We start from the raw sequence: 21,964 nt of genomic DNA, 5'->3' as shown, positions 1-21,964 counted from the left end.
AATCACACCAGGTCACGCGCCACGTCAAGCACGCGTGGCATTTTCTTTGCCAGCAAGTTTACAACTCGGTAGAATTCGTGACGGCGTGGGACTTTTCTTTGTAGCCATCCAACGGTCGAGAGGAGAAACGAGGGTTTTAGTTTTAGGGCTCGTGGCGCTGGCAGGAATCCATCGCGCGACGATGGAAGCGCTGGCCTAGTCTGTAGCTCGCGCTCCTGCCGGCGATCGATTCAGGGCATTCGGGGCATTCTTTTCGATTCTAGATAGCATTGAGCGAGATATGGATCAGGGAGTGACGAGCACGCCACCGTCTCCATCGACCGCTGCGGCGTCGCCTCCGCTGGGCCAGAATGTCATTCCACTCGTGAACAAGCTCCAGGATATTTTCTCGCAATTAGGTAGCGCATCGACAATCGATCTTCCTCAGGTAGCCGTGGTTGGGAGCCAGAGCAGCGGCAAATCCAGCGTTCTCGAGGCTCTTGTCGGTCGGGATTTCTTGCCCCGGGGCTGTGATATTTGCACTCGCCGCCCGCTGGTGTTGCAGCTCGTCCAGACCACCAGGCGTGGCGATGAGGTTGTGGAATGGGGAGAATTCCTTCATCTGCCAAACAGGCGCTTCACGGATTTTTCCGCAATCCGGAAGGAAATCCAGGTATTTTTTCTTTCTAGATGAGTCGGAGAATCTAAACGTTTGTCTTGTGTAGGCTGAGACTGATCGGGAGCTGGGATCCAACAAGGGAATCTCAGATAAGCAGATAAGGCTGAAAATTTTCTCGCCAAAGGTTCTCAATATCACTTTGGTCGATCTGCCCGGCATCACCAAAGTCCCTGTCGGAGATCAACCCACGGACATTGAAGCTCGAATAAGAACCATGATCCTGTCTTACATCAAGCATGAGACGTGCATAATTCTAGCGGTTTCTCCTGCCAATGCCGACCTGGCCAATTCAGATGCCCTCCAAATGGCACGCATTGCGGATCCCGATGGTAAGCACATTCCCTTCTAATTAAGAAATCGATCCTAAGCTTTCTTCTTTTTGCGACACGATAGGCTCTCGGACCATTGGAGTCATCACTAAGGTGAATTTCTTTTAAAGTCAAAACAAGTTATTGGAGTTTAACAGTAGTTCTTGCTGTCAGCTTGATATCATGGACAGAGGCACTGATGCTCGCAACTTCCTTCTTGGGAGTGTTATTCCCTTACGCCTTGGTTACATTGGTGTCGTTAATCGTAGTCAAGAGGTAGGGCATGCTTTCTGGGTTTGTCAAGGAGCGTCATTGGTCTTCTTCAATTTTGCAGGATATCACGTCCAATAGAAGCATACAGGACGCGCTTATGTACGAAGAGCAGTTCTTTCGCAGCCGACCGGTATGAATATCTCGTTCATCTGTTTCGCAAGCTAAGCGTTATGTTTAGGTATATCATAGCCTCTCGGATCGTTGCGGGATTCCACAACTAGCAAAGAAACTTAATCAGGTATCCTGAAATGCCTTACAGATTAGGACTGACGGGAATGATTGACAGATTCTAGTTCAACACATCCGAACCATTCTACCCGATCTCAAGGCTCGAATAAACACACAGATGGTTACACTTCAAAAAGAACTTGCAACGTACGGGGAGCTGACCGAATCGAAGGTTTGATGGTTGCGTGTATAGTCATTGGTATTAATTATCATGCAGAATGGCCAGGGGATGCTGTTGTTGGGTATCATCACGAAGTATTCTCAAAGTACGTTAGACTGAAAAAGTAATCTGCATTTTAATTCTTTTTCCTGCATTTCAGGTTTTTCATCAGTTGTGGATGGCAAAAACGAAGAGATGTCAACTGTTGAACTATCTGGAGGAGCTCGTATTCACTACATATTCCAATCAATTTTCGTCAAAAGCTTAGACGTGCGTTTTTTAGTTTTGTTATACGTCCTTCTAACATTTTTCTACAGGAGGTTGATCCATGTGATGATCTGACTGATGAAGATATACGAACAGCCATTCAAAATGCCACTGGTCCAAAAAATGTTCTGTTTGTGCCCGAGGTACACTATTCAGTATCTTGTTTTTCGTTGTCATTCGGAGTTTCTTCCAGGTTCCTTTTGAGGTACTCGTTCGTCGGCAGATAGCTCGCTTGCTAGAACCAAGTTTGCAGTGTGCCAGATTTATCTACGACGAGCTTGTTAAGGTATGGCTGGATCAGATTTATCTGTTTTACATGATGCTGTTGGAATATAGATATCTCATCGCTGTGAAAGTTCGGAGCTGCAACGCTTTCCCGTTCTAAGACGCAATATTGAAGAGGTTATTGCAAGCTTTTTGCGGGAGGGACTTTCTCCTGCCGAGACTATGATTGGTCATCTAATTGAAATGGAGGTACAATTCTGTCTCTCTTTGTTTTTTATTTCTGAATTCAACCGCATGTGTAAAACAGATGGATTACATCAATACTTCGCACCCGGGATTCATTGGAGGAAGCAAGGCCGTAGAACTCGCGTTGCAGCAACAACGTGGATCTGTGTTAACGGCTTCCAATATCAAATCCAAGGTACTTTTAATAATCTGTGTCCAGAAGAGATGTCTGATCCTTCTGTAGGACGTCGTGGTTGAGCTGGCGGAGAAGGGGGACAAAGGCGGCAGGGCTCGAGCAATCCTGGCAAGAAACAATCAATCTTCTCTTTTGGATCATGTATGCTCTAACAGCATTTTCGTTTGAGGGCTAACATGTGCATATGCGCAGGTTTCTAAACCAGCTAATCAGCACGAGAAGCCACATCATACGGGTGAGTCAAGGTTTATCTATCAGAAACAAAAATTGAATTGTCTCTGTTAGAAGAAACAGGTATTCCGAGTGGTACAAGCTGGGGTATATCCTCAATTTTTGGCGATTCGCGTCCTAATGGCAAAGACGCGAATGTCACCCGAGTGTTCAATGAGCCGATCCAAAGCCCGGAGCCTACTTACACCAGCATTCGGCTGAGAGAGGTGAGTCATTGCTATCTCTGAGCTCTGGCCATGCCTGATCGTGTGTCTTCACAGCCACCGCTGGTGTTGAGAGCTAGTGATGCGCAAACAGAGCAGGAATCAACTGAAATAGTTGTGACGCGTTTACTACTCAAGTCCTACTACGACATTGTGAGAAAGAACATACAAGATTCCGTGCCAAAGGCGATCATGCACTTCTTGGTGCGTATGCTGTCACCTTACCATTGCAAGTGGTACCTAAGGTTTTCTGTTACAGGTTAACCACGCCAAACGTGAGCTCCACAATGTCTTCATAAGAAAGCTGTACAGGTATAAGAAACGAACTGTTGGTCAAGTTTATTCACATTTCTATCAGGGAGGCGATGTTTGAAGAGCTTCTACAAGAAAGGGAGGAGATAGCGATAAAGCGAAAGCGCTGCAAGGAGGTCCTGAAAGTTCTCCAGCAAGCTGCATGGGTAAAGAACAAAAAATGTCTTAACGCTCTTCACTGATCAATACTTGTGTTTCAGACGATCGAGGAACTTCCTCTAGAGTATGAATTTCCCAGTCGGGCAACTTTATCTGCCAGTGACGCCACCGGTTTGCCTTCGAGACTAGGAGGAGTGCCCGCGGTAAGCACTGAGTTTTACAGCATGGGATCACCCAAGGCTAGCAAACCAAGGAAGTCATCTTCTTTGGATTCCAGTGGATTGCCAAGTAGCAACCTGGGAAATGGTTCCATTTATCCCACAATCAAGGGATAGGAGCCGAGCCAGGAGGTGCGTATTCTTCTATCAAAGAGGTGTACAGGAGGATAACTGTTTTGAGCTTAGCAATAACAATCAGACTTGACGAAGAATATGCGGTGGTGTGCGGATAAGAAAGGCATGGCAACAATGTGTGCTTGTTTTGCAGGAACTAGACGAGTAGCAGACACTGGATTCACGTTCTCGTTTCCAGTAGCTCCTTCCAAGCAGGTACTCTGGATCTGGAATACTTGTTTTACTCGTTCTCTTTTCCTTGCAGAGAGTTTGCTTGGTTGTGGCAGCAGCAACCGATGATGGTGGTGCGAATTCGACAAAGAGCGATGAGACCTCATCGCCACCAGCTGCTGCTACCCCGCCGAAGCCTTCCAGTTAAGTCCTCGTCTAGAATTCTTGACGAATTCGCTCATGGTTTCCTTGGATTATTACTAGTGAAAAAAGGCCAAATCGTGAGAGTCGACAAGGAGAAGTATCTCAACAGCATAAATGTATGTATCCATTAGCTATTATTTTCTTGGTTTTGAGCTATCTTTGTGTTATAGTATCTATCAGTCGGGCACCCCACGTACTACAAAGGCCTGGATTACATCTACGAGGATAGGGGAGAGGTGAGCGCTCGGGCATTTGAAACTACTTGAAAATACTTCAAGCTCTCTTTGCTTTCAGATTTTGGACATAAGACAGTTCGAAACTGGTGAATATGCACTGGTAAGTATGGTTTTTTTCCAACGAATTAATACTGATGCCAGTGATGTTTCTTTTTGGCATTCAGATTGCTTGGGCTGGAATACCAACTTCTCCTGCTTGGCTTCCAACTGATATGCTGATAAAAGTAAACTTTTTTTTTTTCTCACTCTTTAGTTTTCTCAATTGCTCATTGGTGATTATTGAATTATCAGTCCGAAAAGCTGTCCTACAGAAGAACTTAGAAGGTATAACACATGCATTAAATTGAAGACCTCCCACTTCTTGAAAGATCCAACCAAATTGAAGAAGAGCACCATTTGCAAATATTAGCATTCAAGTTATAGTGATAACTAAACACAAGATTCCTTTTCAATGTTGATATGACACACAGAAGCAGTCTTCTCTCGTGGAGTGTCATGCTTGGAACATACTGCCGCAGTAATCAAACTGATCGAGCAATCTCTCTTTTCAATCTCATGCCCAGGCATGACACAGCCTTGTGTAATTTGCTTCTTTCCGCAATTGCCCAGACGGGGGATTTTGTCAAAAGCAAAGAGTTCTTTGAGAGCATGGCATCGCGGGATGTCATCTCTTGGACAGCAATGGCACAAGCTCTTTCAAACATGAACGAGATCTTTCTGGCAACTCTTGTGTTCGAAAGAATGCCCGAATGGAACATTGTCGCCTGGAACTTGATCACGGCAGCTCTTGTTCAAAACGGGGAATTCGAAAAGTCGAAACAAATGTTTGATAGGATGCCCAGGAGGAATGTTGTAAGCTGGACAGCAATGGCGTCGGCCTCAGGAATCGATTATCACTGCGAGTTTTGCCAGAAAATGCCCATGCACGACACCATTGCGTACAACTCAATGATTGCAGCAATGGGTTCGGGTGGCCAACTGTGCGAAGCTGAGAAAATCTTTGAGAAAATGCCAGAGAGAAATATCATCAGCTGGAACTCAATGCTTTCTTGTTATACCCAAGCTCGGTATCTGTGTAGAGCTAAATGCCTCTTTGACAAGATGCCAAGAACAAACGAGATCTCCTGGACTTCAATTCTCCAGGCATTTGAAAAGAGCGGAGATATTGACCAGGTAAAAGCTCTATTTGATGAAGCGCCCATGAGAGATCTTCGTTTCTTCACCACGGTCATTGCAGCATATGCCTTCAAAGGGCACCTTTTATATGCGAAGAAGACATTTGACTTGATGCCATCTCACGACGGATTTGCACTCACTGCTGTCATCGTCGCTACGGCGCAGTCGGGTCAACCGGTTGACACAAAGTCAATGTTTGACCGCTTAGTTTGCAGGAGCTGCGTAGCCTGGACGGCCTTGATTCATGGTTATGCCCGTTTCGGGCATCTTCGTGACGCTGAAGACACGTTCCAACGAATGCCATTGCGGGATCTACACTCGTGGAGCCTGATGATCGTGTCATACGAGCGGAACGAGAAGCTGGAGGAGGCACGGAGAGCTTTTGGCGAGATGCCCGAGCACGATGAAGTGTCTTGGAACACCATGCTGGCAGCGAGTTTTAGGATTGGCGATACCGTCGATTGTTTGGAAAAGCTTGTTGCGAGCATGCCAAAGTTTCTGTCAGGGTGCTGGGTTCTCATAGCTGCCTGGTCCAAGCACGGCCAGACGGAGAATGCAAAGAAGATCTTTGATGACAACCTCGCAAGAGGTGAGATCGATGGCTACTGTTGGAATGCAATGCTTGGAGCTTATGTCCAGAATGGACAGGGTTTGGAAGCCATAGAGATATTCCGAGAGATGGTTTGCCATGGTGCGAAGCCAGACGAGGCATCGTTTCTGAATCTCTTCACGGCGTGTAGTCAAGCTGGGTTGCTAGAGGAGAGTCGGGACAATTTCGTGTCGATGCTGCAGGACCATATGATGAAACCAACGAGGGAGCATTTCGGAGTGATGATGGATTCATTGGCGAGGAATGGCAGGCTCGAGGAAGCCAAAGAAGTGGCCGAGGACATGCCTTTCAAGCCCGACAGCGTGACGTGCAGAATTCTGCTGGGTGGCTGCAAGCTACACAGAGATGAGGGGCTCGCAAAGGCAGCTGGAGAGAGCGCCATTAGATCCGCAGCTCAAGAGAAGTCGTCAGCAAATTACGTGATCCTTTCCAGCGTGTATCAATTTGCCAATTCTAGTTTGTAGGAGTTTTTTCTGAAGGTTTTGCCGAGATTTGAATTCGGGTTTACTAGTGCTAGACCACGAAATCTCCGGTTCTAATTATGATTGGAGCGGCTCATACTTGTCAGTCTGTTCATACAGACCTTATACTTAGAATATGCTAATATGGGCTCCCTTCTTCAAAAATATTTTGCTCTAAAAGCATGTTCCTTAAATGAAAAGGTCCTGCCCGTTGTATTTAAAAGGGTACGCAGCCATGGAGAAGAAAGTGAGCATCGAATAGCAAATGGGATGATCACTGGGTGGAGCTACGAGGATGCAGTGGCGGCCGTGGTGGGCAATAACAAGTATGAGCCCGTCGCTCCCTAGAGCGTCCGACCAACATCGACGAGAGAGGCCCCGACGAGCATACCCCGGAAGGAATCCAGAGGATCAGGAAGCGCGTGGAGGAGGAGCTCGACAAGTGCCGAGAGTGGCACCAGTGCCTAGAGCAGCAGCAAGGCAGCACGACGAGCACGAACTAGATCATGTCTGTGTGTGTGTCTGTTCTTGGATCATGCTCATGTTCCATTGTGTAGCACTGGTTCCCTTTCTCTCCGTTACTCTCTGTTACACGCTCTCACTTAACTAAAGCTATGTTGGACATCTCTGGTGTACCTGGAAGCACGAGCGATCAAGCGATTGAATTTCTTCTTCATTACCGTAGATTGGATGCCCGCCCGGGAGCGCTGCCTCGACCGCGCCTGGAATATTTCGATCTCTGCATGGAAATTTGCAAGATGGCGCAATCGATCTACAAGCATTCTAATGCATTCAAGCTAGTTACCGCTTGGATGCACGCACAGCGACAGCGGAAGATCACCACGCACTGCTGCAACAGTGCCTGGAATATTTCGAATTTCCAACGCAACGATTAGCATTCTACCACATTCTATCGCATCCAAGCTAGCTACCGCTTGGTCGCACTAGATACCCCTTGGACGCATGGCGGACACCGCCTCCGAGATTTCCCCCCAAAAAACCCAATTGGACGGCCTCATTCTACCAGTCTGAAACTGTAAACATTGGTTATGACAGGCAACTTCATTGGGTAGCGTTTAGTTTTTCTTGGACCAAACATGGGGGATTACAAACCCCCATGTCCGGAAACTCCCTCCATGTACCCTGCTCTGAACATGTTGGTAATGACTTGCATTGAAGTTGCCTTTGTTTGTTCTCATAGAGTAGTTTGCAGATACCCCCTGGTTGGCTTCAGATGCCATGATGCTAGGAACAGAGATGGCGACACAACCTGATCTTCTAAAGCTCATTGGCACTGTCCAGGCGCCCCTTTGCATCATTGGCCAACATCTACAGCAGTCTGTGTTTTCACTGGCGTAATGTTCCAACACCAGAGGAGTTCTATGCTATGCTGGCTTCTAGATATGCATATGGCTCATCAAATACAGGGAAACAGTTGCTGCCGATCTTAAATAAGTGCTAGAGCACGCTGAAGAGTTCGTGCCCTGTCTTTTACTGACATAATATTATATATTTTAGATGTTTAAATAATAGGTAAAAAATATTAAAAATAAATTATTTTATTGAATTTATATTAGTGTTATTAACTTGAAATATCCTTGAATATACTTCAGAGTTTTTTTATATATGGAATACAATGTTAAAAAACAAAAAAAAAATTCATTAAAAAAGTAGGAACATAGTGTTTAATTTAGTGGTACACATAACTTTTAGCTTTAATTTCTTATTTCCTGATTTTAACAGTTGAAGTCATCACAAGAAAAGTTTATAATAGCTCTTAAAATTTTCATTACTATGTGTGATAGTGCATACCGACATAATCTTTCCAATCACACTTTGTTGATGGTAAACTTTAATTCCTTTACTGTTTTGTTCACTTTCAAGCTTTTATCTTTAACTAAATTGGTGGGTCATTCTTAAGGTTTGTGGAAAGATTTTCCTCTGTTTTCAGAATGATTAAATCATTTGGAATATACAAGAACGGTATTGACTAACCTAAAATAAAATAATTAAAAAACCCATATGCATTTATATAAATAATCTTTTACTGACATAGTATTATATATTTTAGATGTTTAAATAATAGATAAAAAATATTAAAAATAAATTATTTTATTGAATTTAAATTAGTGTTATTAACTTGAAATATGCTTGAATATACTTTGGAGTTTTTTTACACGATGTTAAAAAAAAGAAAAAAATCATTAGGAAAGCTGATGCCTAATGTTGACACTTTCACACAGAAATGGAAAAACTTACCAATAAGAACATCCCCATCCTTTAGGAGGTGCACTGGCCATAAGCAATATGACGGCTAGTCCAGAGTGCTAGACTGCTAGCCTCAAGAGGCCTCTGGTCGCTGCGTGGACATAGTGCATGAGCTGGCTGGAAGAAAATTTCGACAAGTAAAGCGATGGAAGTGACTTCCACTTCATTACCGTTCTGCTTGGATGTACTGCTGTGATGGCGCCCTGCATATCTCCAGCAGCTCCAGTAAGCCTGGAAGCAAACTTCCAGTGAGCGATTGATGCCTACTTCATTACCAGAGCGTGCCTGAAATATTTAGATCACTTTAATTTTCCAACGCAAGATTCATTCTTGTTGGAAGAACGGCTGCTGCGACCACGCCTGGAATGTTTCAAGCGCTACAAATATCCAGCGCGAGATGCTAGATTTCCAATAACCCTGTTAACATATTCGGTATAACAGAGAATAGCAAAGAGGTAACAGACACAATGGAACATGAGCCAAGAACACACACACACGAGTCGCGACCATCTAGCTCGTGCTTGTTGTGCTTTAAAGCAAGGAATATCCAAAGCATCTCATTTTTTAGAGAGAGAAAGAGAGAGTATCAAAATATATTTATTCCTAATAAAAAGACTATAAACCTTCGTTCGTGTTTACAGAAAATCTACACAAAAAAACCACCACAAACCTTGTACCACCTTTTCCCACTTCGGTGATAGAGCGAGAGAAGCACAAGGAGAAAGAGAGCGAGAAAAAAGAGAGTAGCTCCCACCTAGCAGTTGATACCGCATTGCTGAAGGTTTGGCCCCTTGGTCTTTGGAAGGAATGGATCGATCCTGACCCACAGCAGCGAGAAGATGGAGGCGAGGAGAACCGACCACACGACGACAATGGTGGGCGTCCTGTTTTGCCGTCCCATGAGCCCCTTGAGGAAGGGATACAAGTGGACGATCACCCAGAAGGCGAAGAAGATCTTCCCAAACAGCGGCCCCCACGACTGGTATCCGTTGTTGATGGCGTCGGAGATCCCGGCCACCACTCCGATCATGTTGATGACGAGCAGAGTGGTGGGAGGGATGAGCAGCGTCGTCCACTTGAACGCGTAGAGCTCGCCGAATTCTTCGTCGTCCGAGGTCTTGGATGTGACCGTGAAGTTCGTGTCGATACCGGCCAGCACCTTGAGGAGACCCTGGAAGACTGCGAACAAGTGCGCAGAGACGCCACCAATGACCCAGAACTGCTCGTTCCTCCACCACTCATCGATCCCGACGCCGCTCCACCGCATCTCCAGGATACCCGTCGCGAAGATGGAGATGAAGAGCGAGATGAAGAAGAGACTCGCGAAGTTACTGATCTGGAGCCAGCAACAAGGACAACCAAGTTAGAAACAAGAGTTTTGTGATTGACAACAATGCTTCTTCTTCTTACCTCTGGGATGATGAACTTGTTGGTCAGCAAGCACACGGCGGGGAGAGTACAGTACGCGAGCAGCGGAATGGAGGTGAGGGGATAGACGATGGTGTTGATGTACGCTACTCGTTCCAGAAACTTGAGGCCGCCGCCATAGCCATACCATATCGGGCAATGCCTGCTAAGCATAATCTCCACGGATCCCAGAGCCCACCGCAGCACCTGGTTGAGACGATCTGACAGGTTGATTGGAGCTGATCCCTTGAATGCTGCTCGAGGAGGCATGCAGTAGATTGACCGCCACCCGCGGGCATGCATCTTAAACCCTGTCAAGATATCTTCCGTGACTGAACCATAGATCCATCCAATCTGAGAGAGAAACAAGACGAAGCGACCAAGATAAGTTCTCGGTTGAATTCAAGTATAACCACTATACCTCTTTTCCCCAATCGGTCTTGTCCTCGTAGCCGCAACTAATGACATGGATTGCTTCTTTTAGCAGTGCTGCTGGAGAAGCAGCCTCTGGAACGCCACCATTTTCAGCCAGTGTTGAAGCAATGAACACGGACGACTGGCCAAATCTCTTCTCGAAGCTCTTCTGGGACATGATGGCCGACTTCTCGTTTTCATATCCTGCGTAAGAAGATGGTAAGTAAGTCGAGTGCTTTCGACAGCCGTTATTACCTTCCAAGCCTTCTTCAATGCCTTCCAAACTGAAGGCTGAGACGTTGGACTCGGTCCTGTTGAGCTTCTTTTTGTCCGAGTCCATTCTCTTGGTCTTGGAGGCCTTGGACTTCTTACGAGGTCCACAGCAACACGAGCTCTTCTTGGACGAGTTGTTCTTCATCGGTGGGTCATATCCATATAAGGCCTGCCTGCGGAACACACATCCTGTACCGACGTACACGGGGCCTTGAACACCATCCAAGCCTCTCAAGTTGATCTGGAAGCCAAAAAACGAACTTGTTCAATCAAAAGAAAGACTGTGAAAAAGTAAGAAGTTGCTTACATCAAAGAAGACAGTGTTTCTGTTGGCATATCGATCATGAATATCAATGCCATCGAACCTCTGAGGGAATTGGACGTAGCACACACGCTTCCCAACCAGAGGATCCATCATGAAGCACATTGCTTCCCGCAAGGCCTTGCTGTTATTGATGTAGTGATCACAATCCAGATTCAACAAGAATGGAGCATTTGTAAGAACAGCCGAGACTCGCACCTGGGATCAAGCCAATGGTAATGTAAAAAGAAGATTCTACAGCAACTTACCAATGAGTTCATTGCACCGGCCTTCTTGTGGTGATTGAAGCCAGGTCGTTTCTCTCTTGAGACGTATACTAAACGAGGCAGCTCGTTACCATCTGTGTCATGTCCTCCACTGTGGCCGAGGAAGACCTGCGTGTTCCAAATTATAATAAACTGGACTTTCAGAAAATCGAAACAAACCTGGATCATTCCTGGATGATCTCTCGTGTTGTTCCCTGGCCAGGGTGTTCCATCCTGCATTGTCCAACCTTCTTCAGGCATCTTATGTGCCTTGGCGACAAGAGCATTGATCCGCACTTTGAATTCTTCGTACTCTCTCTGCAAAGTTTTCATGACGTCAATGAAGAGTTGAAAAGGAACTTCATTCGCACCTTCATCGCACGACGATCTTTCACAAATGTCGGCTGGACTTTGTCTTTAAGGTAGTCGATCTTCTGAGCAAAGTACATCTCTGGAGCTCGAGGCTCGATGCTGAACTTCTTGCAAAACGGCACCCATTTACGTGCAAACTCGGATGTTTCTGCCAGTGCCTCGAATGTCAACATGGCTGCACCATCGTCAGACACGTAGCATGACACTTTGTCTACGGGATAGTCGACTGCGAGAATGGAGAGCACCGTGTTGGCTGTAACCAGCGGCGGCTCCTTCAGAGGATCCACGGTACTCACGTAGATATCCACTGAAGATAGCTGGGACTCGCCATCTCTCTCGTATCTGACAGTATGTCATGAGAAAAAGAGGGCAAGACAGAAGGAATATATGTACCTCAGAGAGAGTCGATCCAAATAAGTTTCACGATTGATCGGAAACCACTTTGGGAACTGATCCAGGATCCAAGAGAAGGCAAACCAAATTTCGCAAATAACCGAGGTGAGCCAAAGTCCGTAGGCGTTCTTAACGGGGTTGAGGATTCGATAGCGCAAGAAAATTCCCAGAACAGCCAGTCGGATGATGATAATCATTCGATAAGGATTGATCTTGCTGGAAGCAATTGGAATCTTCCTCGACAATGGCTGACGCGATTCATCCGTCCTGAGAGTGTAAGATCAGTCAGTCGGTAAAGTGTTCAGAAGAAAGAATTTAAAAGCTTACAGTGGCGCATCTGGACCGTCAGCCCCGTAGTCACCGCCACCTTTACCGTCGGAGAAATGCTGAGCACCTTCAGTCATCATGATCGACATTTTCTCCTGCTTGTGTCTCCAGCTTTCGAGTCGCTCCTTCCAAGCCACACTTCCATAGCCGTAGGCAGACGGATCCTTCGTCGGGTCCATAGACCTCACTAGAAAAGGAAATAGACAATGCTTAGAATGATATAACATCAGTCACTGGACAGAGAATGATCACCTGAGAAGTCATCCGACATAGGATGAACACGTTTATGGCTTGGAATGACCAGTGCATGGTGTTCTGGGGGTATCTCATTCGGATCCACACCCTGAGGATACAATCAAGCAATCATTGATCAATACATTTGTTATGGTTGATATGTCCCTACAAGTACCTCTTGACCATTGGTGAGAAGAGGAAGTCCCGGTGTAACAACGTGAACATTCTCCTCGTCCCCACGTCCATAGCTCATGTGCCCCTGGAGCATTTCCTCGGTCGTTTGCTGCTGAGGAAGCGCCTTAAATTCATTGTCCAAGTCGTCGACGTCGTCTTCTTCCTCGTCACCCTCCACTCTCGGACTCCCTGTATCCACACGAGTTATGGAAGGTTCGATACAAAACGAGGTCAAAGAAAGAAAAACTAGACACAAATTCTGTGGGTAGAAAGAAGTTGTCCGAAGAGTTGTGATCAATGTTAAAGACTGACCAAGAACGAGAATTCACGAGCTAGTGGCATTGCTCCTAAGAAACAAGCAGAGAAAGAAGATCAAAGTACCTTTCTGGCGCTTGTAGCGTGATTTGCACTGGGGGCACGACTGGTTGCCATCTTTGCGCTCGTACTCGTAGCAAGGACGGCAGACCGGGAAGCCACATTCGTTGCAGGCGACGAACAAATCGCCATTCTCGCTCACGCCCACCTCGTCGCCACAAATCTGGCACATCTCGCTGTTGACGCTGTTGAGCGGCTTCACCTGCGAGCACCAAATTCCCCCTCCCTCACGTAAGAAATCGCCAAAATCCCCAAAACCTCAGCCCAAATATTTCAAAACAAGGAAGCCAAGAACGATCCAATCGCAGCCAATGCACGACCAATTCGAGCAATCGAAGGGATCGCGCGAGATCCAGCATCGCGATGCAGGCAAAACACCGCGGTAGCAAGCTAGCAGCCGGGGAATTCGAGCGAAATATCGCGATTCCAGAGCAAACTCTCGCGCAAGAAAGGGATTGGAAGGATTACCCCGTCGCCCGGGATGACCACCAGCTGATTCATCTGGTGAGATCCAGCAATGAGACCTGCATTTGCCTCCATCGCCGCCGCCGCCGCCGCCGCTCGATCCAAGAATCAAGAACCCCTGCCGCTCTACCAAGCCGGCGCCATGATCATCCAAGAGGAGGAGGAGGAGGCAGAGGAGGCGCGATTCCGCGAGAGAGAAGAGGAGGAGGAGGGGTTTGAAAAAGAAGAGGAGGAGGAGACGATGTGCGGGCACCAACCGGGGGGCCCGGCCGGCCTCACGACCCATCACCGACGATACCCTACGATTACAAACGATTACAACACTCCACTAACTATACCCCGGTAACTCCCCCACTCCATCCTCAAGGTAATAAAACCATAGCTCTTGTCACACATTCTTTTCACTCTCTCAAGGTAATAAAACCATAGCTTTTGTCACAACTGTTCACTTTCACTAATAAACCACCGCTTTGTCTTTGTTTGTGCCTCTCACTCTCTGGTCCAAGCTATCACCACCTCTCTTTTTTTCTTCGCTAGTCACTCTCACAGACACTATTTTGTGTCTAACCTCCATTACTATGGTCGATTAAGTAGCCTGTCAAGACGAACGAGTGTTTAGCTTTTCTAGTTTTTCTAGAACGTAGCTTTACGCGACTAGTTCTTCGTCTTCCATGGCTGGATTGGATCTAAAGGCGCCCAGTCCCGGCGGGCATGGCGTCGCTTTCCAGCCTCCAACAACTCGAGAGCCATCGCTGTTGGATCTGTCCATTGCTTTCTAGCACAAGCGTATTCTTGCTTCCGTTGCTCGCTCGCAATCACCCAGCGACCGCACACAACAAAACAAAATGTGTGCGTTTAAAACTCCGAAAAGAAAAGCGAGAAAATAAATTCAAGGGAAATATTTCAGAAAACCAGCATTGATCTGAGCTACCAAGAACTTGAAAATGAAGAAAAAGGAAAGAAATGAAAACACCCGCCAAGCACGTCTCAGCATGAAGTCACCCAAAGGGGTCCTTCTCACTTTAGAAAAGTTTATAGTGTTGAAATCGATGCCCTGCAGTTGCCGCACATACGTCGGGCATCTTCACAAGACGCGATGCTGGATTCTCACTGTACTCCAGCACCACAGGGAGAAACAATAAAAAAAATCTCATGCACGACGATCGATCGATTTCTAGAGTCTCTAGATCATTCAAGTGAAAAAGTATCGTCGGCTATGTACACAACACGGAGAAGCTTGCCAAGGACGAGGTACTAGTATACACTTCTTTCAATTTTCATAAGACGTATGTGCTCTTTCTTTTGGAATTGAATCTACGAACTAGTGTTTTCTTGCCACCCTGTTTCTTATGCGTGAAAAGCTGTTCCTTGGCTGCATTGCCGAAGTTCTTCTCAAGGAAGAGTTCTAGACATGTTGTAAATGTTTCTAGTTCGCGACATTCAACAATGAATCTCCTTTTATCGATTGCTCTCATTTCCGGCCTTTCCAGAAACAAAAATACCTTGCATACCGAATACCTTGCATTGGCAATGCTTTGTGAAGACAGCATCTGCTAGCTTGCTTGGCGAGGCAATCCGTGAGCGATAACAAAATTTGTGTCCAACGACCTCTTTTATGTGTTGAGAGCAAATTCCGAGCTGCTGAATTGATGGATAGTGCCAGCGCAGAAGTGAGTAAAAGCTTGCCATCAAATATGTGCATATACGTGTGCATTGTTCTAAATCTGAGGTGCCTAATGACAAACATAAGATCCCAACATGATATCTAATACCAAACTATTTATTTATATATTCTTTGACAAGGATGTAGCACCTTGTGTTTGTCAAGACTGAAACCATACCCATTGTGAAATCCTACCTTCACAAACGGGTGTTGAGGAAATTTCAATGTCTTTTTAAGCTCAAGAAATTGAAACTCCTTCAACTGGCTTCTCCCAAGCCACTAGCCCAGGTTCTATGTCTATAGTGGTCAAAGTTGGACTATGCAATAAAGTAGTATCCGGCTTTAAAGTTGACTGGAGTTACTTAATAAGCTAGATTTCAGAATATACTTTGGAGAAAGTTTATATTTAAAATAGTATATTTTATTAATAGTCAAATCTAATATTTTTATAATTAATATGGATAATTAGCTTCAATAAACATAGATATCAACCTCTCTTAGGATTCTGAAGCATTTATATGTCTAGATTATTATACTTTAAAATTCAGACAAGTTTATTCCATAAAAGCTTAAGCTTACATTTTATTTAGAACAGTAAAATAACAAAATCTTAAATGCTCAGCTTAATCCCTTGCTTCTTATTGCTCACAGCTAAACATGTAAAAGGCAATGATTCAAGTGGTTTAAAAAGTTACTGTCTCTTCCATTAGTACTTTCATCCACTAGAATAGAAGTTTTTTCTAAAGGATCTTAATGATCAATTGAGGTTGCAAGGTCTAGAATGCTCAAAGATAAAGAGTTTATTGATTTAAACTGATGCAGAAAAGAAAAAAAGAAAAAAATTAGCTCATGATCAATTAATCATAACCAAACTAAAATGAGCAATTTAAAAGGAACTAAAGGGATAATAATGTAAAGGAAATAATTAAAAGCATCATGGGATGAGATTTGTCATTATAAATCTTTAAAACCTTGAGAGATAAATAGGGATAAAATAACCACTATAAACTCTATCATTAAATAATTACCTCTTTTCCAAAATATTCCCTAACAAACACTAGTGTCATGTATTTCAAAGAAAAGAAAAGAAAAGGAAAGAGAAATAACTCTACCTTTAAATCATAATAAACATAACCATGTTCAAACAAGAATATCTGCAAACCAAACTACACAACCTTTGCCTTCCAAGTCCATCTGCTTGAGCAGCCTCAAAGCTCAAGAGAAGAAGACAACATCCCAGCAAGCCATTCCCTTGAAGAACTTGCAGGCTTCCACCAAGCAGTCATTTCACATGTAAGCCCAGAGCATGGTGTTTCCAGTGATGAGAGTCTTGTCAGTCCAGATCCTCTCAAAGATCTTGCCTCTCCAGATCACCCTTGAAGCGAAGCTCATCACATTGGAGCTTGGTTTCTTCGATCAAACACTGGCAAAGCTTCCTCAATTCATGAGAGTGGATTTGTTTGGGTGGATTCCATCCAGGAGCATGAGTCTAGCTCTCTTGCTGTGGCCATTCACCGTATATCATCATGTTCCAAAATGCCACTCCATATTTTACCAGGGCTGCCCTTTCCATAGCCACTCATTATAGTCGTCCATACAACAGTGTTGTAGGCAGGCATCAATCCAAGCAGCTCATCGTGAGGATCATTTGCCTGTTCTGGACATATGCCATGAGCAAGATTTTCCACGAGAAGAAATTCTGGTCGTGGATTTGGCTTGTGTGTGGTCAATGCTGCCAACTCCCAAAAATTCTGGACCAAGGGATTGCCAAAGAAGGTTCCCTCCATTGTCAATCATCCATGTGTGGATACTCTTGCACTGCTCTAGATTGCTTCAGCTCTGAAGAATTGATGCGAGAGCGCTGGAATCACCAATTGCTGCTTGGAGGAGGAGATCATCCAATTGCAAGCTTGATGGAGCTTACTGCATTGGCTTGCTAGACCACAAGCTGGATCCTACCCACATCCCTTCACAAATGTATTACTGCATTTTTTGTAGTGGTACTTCTTACTCATCTAAAGCCTCCAAACCAAGTTACATCACAATGATCTCCACTATGGAAGGACAAGCTGGAGTGCTCACTTGATTTTGTGCAAACAGCTCAAACTGGAGACTGATTGAGAGCTTCCATAGGATGGCACTGGAAGGTGTCCACTTCCACAAGGTGGTAGTGCTGAGTGTTTTGGAAGCTTGCTTTGGAGTCATAGACTTGGACAAACACGAGCTCCTCCATTGCTATGTGGTTGAGAGAGGCTGGCAAATAGGCATCTTGGGTCAGGATTGCAGCACATAACATGTATATCAAGTGTGGGAGATTTGCCTTGCTAGAGAAGAGCTTTGTGTTGTGGATATTGATGGTGTTTAATATTCAACTTTGCCAATTCATGCTTATCTTATATATCCTTTAGGAAATCACAAGCATGAGGTACCCAAACCAAAGCCAAATTCAAACTCACAAAAGACCTAGGCTCATACCCATACATTGTTATAAAGAGAGACATGCCAATAGTCTATTGATGAGTGTTATTATGAGTAAATTGAAGCAAAGGCAAGTACTTCTTCCATACTCTCTGTCAAGTCAAATTTCCCACAAAAAACTTCAACATATCTTTTAATAGCTGATTTATATGCTTTGTTTGCCCATTCAATTGTAGATGCTCACCACTACTCATGCTCAACTTAGTCTTTAACTTCTCAAAGACCATTTGCCAAAACTTGGACGTGAACTTGGGAACCCAATCACTCACAATGTCTCCTAGCAAATCATATAAATTGATCAGAGAAATTTCATCAAAAGTTCAATTATAAATTATAGTTTGTCAAAGTAAAATTCATGCTACTTTATTCCACTTAAAATTCAAGATTTTTGAAGAATTCAATTTAGAATTGCATAATGAAATTTTTGTTAATTTTTTTTTAATCAAATTCTATGTTGATTAATTGAGCTCTCTATAAGCTCGGGGCCAAAACCATAAATAGTGCTACTACCACAGCCGAATCTCTTGCCAGCAGCCCTACCATCCCTTACCAACACCTTTGCCATGGTTGCAGTTGAATCTATCACCACCAACAAGGCCATTACCAATGCCTTTGCCACAACTATAATTATATCTATCACTACTGACACACAGGTCACCACCACAGCCAAATCCCTTGATAGTACCCCTGCCATAGATCCATTGTTGCTGCCATGGTTGAAGCCCTTGCCAATGTTGTTGCTAGATCCATTGCTACCACTATGACCACTGTTAGATCCATTGCTGCAACAGCCATGTCTAGATTTATTGCTGCAGCCATAGCTACTACCAAATCTATTACTGCCAAATCCAACACAGCCATTGCCATTGCTGCCAGATGCCACTCTCACAGCCAGATCCAATTGCCATCTATTACTACAAACTACATCCAAGAACTCTACAACCCTAAACTTAAATTAAAATTCATTATCATCTTTCTTTCTGAATGTCTTGTGTTTCACCTATTAGTCTCATGAGCTCTTCCCTCAACATTCCAACAATCTGACTAAGAAGAGAATTACACTGTGCCTATAAATTTTAGAAAACTTGTAGAAGACCTAGAATACATTTGGATATAATGGTTATTATTTATTTATATTAATCTTATAATTATCAGAAACATTTCCTAGTATTTTCTAGTTTACTCTGCCTTCTATATAAACACATTTATAATTATTGATTAATTATCTTAATAAATAATACTAATTCACACATAATCCAGATGATATCCCTCTAATCTAGATGAGATATTGTTCCTAGAGCTAGCATACATTGCTTGCCTATCAATTATTGAGAGGAGTGCTTGTGTTGCAACAATAGGCGACACAAGCATTTTAAGCATGCACTTTTATGTTTATCTAATGCTATTGCCTCCTCTTCATATGGCTAAGCTGCTTTAGAGATGAACCTAAACACCACTATAAATGATTAAATATTTTTATTTTACTTTAGTCATTTAACTATACCTTTCACCATTTAGAGAAGTCTCACTCACTCACTCCATAAATTTTATTCCTAACTTGGGGACATGCTAGCCCTGTGAATGGCATTTATGCCACACAACCTTTGCACTTGGTCCAAGTGCTCCACATGTCTGATCCCATTACTGACACCCAAAGATACCATTGACATATCAACTTATTTTGCTCAAGCCATGCCCATTCACCTTTATCATATTGATAGTCTAAGACCACTTGCATCACAATCCTGTAAGCAACCAAAGGGAACGACCTGAGAGACGATCCATAGGGTTAAAATATAGAGGGAAAGGGCCTATGAACAAAAGTGCACCCCCTTTTCCAATTGGTTAAGGGTCTTGGGATATTTGGGGTTAAGTGTTCTTGAGTGTGAATAGTACTGGGCTGGGTGACCTCTCGGGAAGTCCAAACTCAGGAGCTTAAATTTGGTATCAAAGGGGTTTCGGGTCCAACTCTGTTGGTTGGCTAGGGGAATCACACCACATGTTGATTGACATCTGGCTGGTCCAGTTTGCTCTCACTAGGCTCGACCTGAGGGGTAGGGTGTCAAGAGAGCGGGGCTCTCGGGAGAGCTGTGGCTCTCAGCTTCTGTTCACGAGGGCGTGAACTTGCAGGGAAGCGTGGTGGATTGTAAGCAACCAAAGGGAACGACCTGAGAGACGATCAATGGGGTTAAAATATAGAGGGAAAGGGCCTATGAACAAGAGTGCACCCCCTTTTCCAATTGGTTAAGGGTCTTGGGATATTTGGGGTTAAGCGTCCTTGAGTGTGAATAGTACTGGGTTGGGTGACCTCCCGGGAAGTCTAAATTCAGGAGCTTACATTTGGTATCAGAGGGGTCTCGAGTCCGACTCTGTTGGTTAGCTAGGGGAAACACCACATGTTGATTGACATCTGGCTGGTCCAGTTTGCTCCTGCTGGGCTCGACCCGAGGGGTAGGGTGTCAAGAGAGCGAGGCTCTCAGGAGAGTTGTGGCTCTCAGCTTCCGTTCACGAGGGCGTGAACTTGCAGAGAAGCGTGGTGGATTGTAAGCAACCAAAGGGAACGACTCGAGAGACGATCCGTTAGGGTTCAAATATAGAGGGAAAGGGCCCATGAACAAGAGTGCACCCCCTTTTCCAAACGGTTAAGTTTTGAGTCTGCCGTTTGAGTCTAGAGGAGTCCAGGAACCAGTTTAGAAGGGACTCTCTAGTGGGGCTCCCAAACTGACTTGAGGTTGGGACTTCAAATATAGAGGGAAAGGAGTCCAGGAACCAGTTTAGAAGGGACTCTCTAGTGGGGCTCCCAAACTGACTTGAGGTTGGGACTTCAAATATAGAGGGAAAGGAGTCCAGGAACCAGTTTAGAAGGGACTCTCTAGTGGGGCTCCCAAACTGACTTGAGGTTGGGACTTCAAATATAGAGGGAAAGGGCCCATGAACAAGAGTGCACCCCCTTTTCCAAACGGTTAAGTTTTGAGTCTGCCGTTTGAGTCCAGGGGAGTCCAGGAACCAGTTTAGAAGGGACTCTCCAGTGGGGCTCCCAAACTGACTTGAGGTTGGGACTGGGACCGAGGGGCCTTGGGTGGGAGTGAGCATGGACTTGGTTGGTGCCAGAGGGGCCATCCAAGGAAGTGCTCAAGAGCAGCTCCCACTCCCGAAAGGGAAACCGATTGCGGTGCTCCCGGCTCATGTGGAGTGGTGTCCCACTTGAGTACCATGCGGCTCATTGGTCCTCGCCCTTCCTAGGGGCTTGGGCCTTCCTTCGGGATGGAAGTGGGGGGCGAGAGGTACCCATACCGGGCCGCTAGGCCACGGTGTTTCGCCCCGGCGTCCCGAAGCAAGTGTTGCACTCAAGACTTGGGATTTAGAGGGTCCTATGATCAAGTCTTGTGGTACCAAAGGATGTTAGGAACCTGGAAGCTTGGTGTGCTTGGCTGTTTGTGCTTGTGGGGAGTGTAGCCGAACTTTAAGTCCAGTCTAACCCGGGGAGGGGGATTGGGAGTGATTTGGGAATCCGTGGATGGATGGCTAACACTTCGTTGCTCGTGCAGTGAGTAGCTGAGACCAAGTAGGAGCTGGTACCATAGGCGAGAACCTTGGCAAGGAAACTTAGCAAAACCCAAGGCAGTGTTGGACGGATAGACGAGGTAAGCTGGCAAATTGGAAAGGAAAAATTTGTGGCTTACAATTCCCATCTCTCAAAAATTAAGCCATTCATCCATGAGTGGTCATCCCTTAACAACACTTTAGCACTCTTAGGATGTCTAAAGATATAGGGAACACCCTAGCTAAACTATGCCTCATATTAGTCAGCCATGCCCAACCTACCCACTATCCCTACTATACATTTGGAACCCTTTATAACACCCACCCACCCCCCCCCCCCCCCACACCCATTTTGTATGGATGTACAAAGATCAATATTTGAATGTTTAGCTCTGGATAGATGCATATTGCAAGACCTAGGTGAAGTTGTTATGCT

General features: G+C 45.0%; 4 protein-coding genes across 7 annotated transcripts; 3 read left to right on the top strand and 1 right to left on the bottom strand.

Annotated features, from left to right (window-relative positions):
- The first annotated feature begins 110 nt into the window (after window positions 1-110).
- LOC9644691 (dynamin-related protein 3A) lies at window positions 111-3,812 on the top strand. Of its 2 annotated transcripts, none has more exons than XM_024689062.1 (20): window positions 111-652; window positions 705-987; window positions 1,052-1,080; window positions 1,141-1,242; window positions 1,301-1,369; window positions 1,418-1,477; window positions 1,526-1,639; window positions 1,694-1,733; window positions 1,788-1,897; window positions 1,945-2,037; window positions 2,088-2,180; window positions 2,231-2,368; window positions 2,427-2,540; window positions 2,589-2,681; window positions 2,733-2,775; window positions 2,826-2,977; window positions 3,032-3,178; window positions 3,234-3,286; window positions 3,333-3,432; window positions 3,487-3,812. In XM_024689062.1, the coding sequence occupies exons 1-20, from the start codon at window positions 281-283 to the stop codon at window positions 3,718-3,720; spliced, it is 2,439 nt and encodes an 812-aa protein (XP_024544830.1). In that variant the 5' UTR covers window positions 111-280; the 3' UTR covers window positions 3,721-3,812. The 2 variants fall into 2 exon arrangements, with proteins under 2 accessions (XP_024544830.1, XP_024544829.1); XM_024689061.1 differs by having other exon boundaries at window positions 1,685-1,733.
- On the top strand, window positions 3,799-4,731 carry LOC9644690 (NAD(P)H-quinone oxidoreductase subunit O, chloroplastic). Its single transcript, XM_002983988.2, has 7 exons — window positions 3,799-3,933; window positions 3,983-4,091; window positions 4,153-4,208; window positions 4,263-4,328; window positions 4,387-4,428; window positions 4,493-4,552; window positions 4,620-4,731. Exons 1-7 carry the CDS (start codon window positions 3,817-3,819, stop codon window positions 4,647-4,649), a joined length of 480 nt encoding a protein of 159 aa, XP_002984034.2. The 5' UTR covers window positions 3,799-3,816; the 3' UTR covers window positions 4,650-4,731.
- A 56-nt stretch (window positions 4,732-4,787) lies between these two features.
- On the top strand, window positions 4,788-6,923 carry LOC112351329 (pentatricopeptide repeat-containing protein At4g02750-like). Its single transcript, XM_024688997.1, has 2 exons — window positions 4,788-6,550; window positions 6,800-6,923. Exons 1-2 carry the CDS (start codon window positions 4,788-4,790, stop codon window positions 6,921-6,923), a joined length of 1,887 nt encoding a protein of 628 aa, XP_024544765.1.
- Window positions 6,924-9,420: 2,497 nt separating this feature from the next.
- On the bottom strand, window positions 9,421-14,050 carry LOC9644360 (probable cellulose synthase A catalytic subunit 5 [UDP-forming]). Of its 3 annotated transcripts, XM_024689060.1 has the most exons (14): window positions 13,848-14,049; window positions 13,386-13,581; window positions 13,006-13,193; window positions 12,849-12,939; window positions 12,597-12,783; window positions 12,270-12,536; window positions 11,876-12,218; window positions 11,685-11,822; window positions 11,508-11,633; window positions 11,245-11,457; window positions 10,920-11,178; window positions 10,672-10,868; window positions 10,254-10,604; window positions 9,598-10,179 (listed from the first exon to the last, which is right to left on the bottom strand). In XM_024689060.1, the coding sequence occupies exons 1-14, from the start codon at window positions 13,917-13,919 to the stop codon at window positions 9,598-9,600; spliced, it is 3,210 nt and encodes a 1,069-aa protein (XP_024544828.1). In that variant the 5' UTR covers window positions 13,920-14,049. The 3 variants fall into 3 exon arrangements, with proteins under 3 accessions (XP_024544826.1, XP_024544828.1, XP_024544827.1); XM_024689058.1 differs by having other exon boundaries at window positions 9,421-10,179; window positions 11,508-11,822; XM_024689059.1 differs by having other exon boundaries at window positions 10,672-11,178; window positions 13,848-14,050.
- Between the last annotated feature and the right edge of the window lie 7,914 nt (window positions 14,051-21,964).

This window comes from Selaginella moellendorffii, unplaced genomic scaffold (assembly GCF_000143415.4).
Source record: "Selaginella moellendorffii unplaced genomic scaffold, v1.0 SELMOscaffold_60, whole genome shotgun sequence".
Lineage (NCBI taxonomy): Eukaryota > Viridiplantae > Streptophyta > Lycopodiopsida > Selaginellales > Selaginellaceae > Selaginella > Selaginella moellendorffii.
The sequence above is the reverse complement of the archived record's forward strand: the minus strand, read 5'-3'. Positions and strand labels throughout refer to the sequence as shown.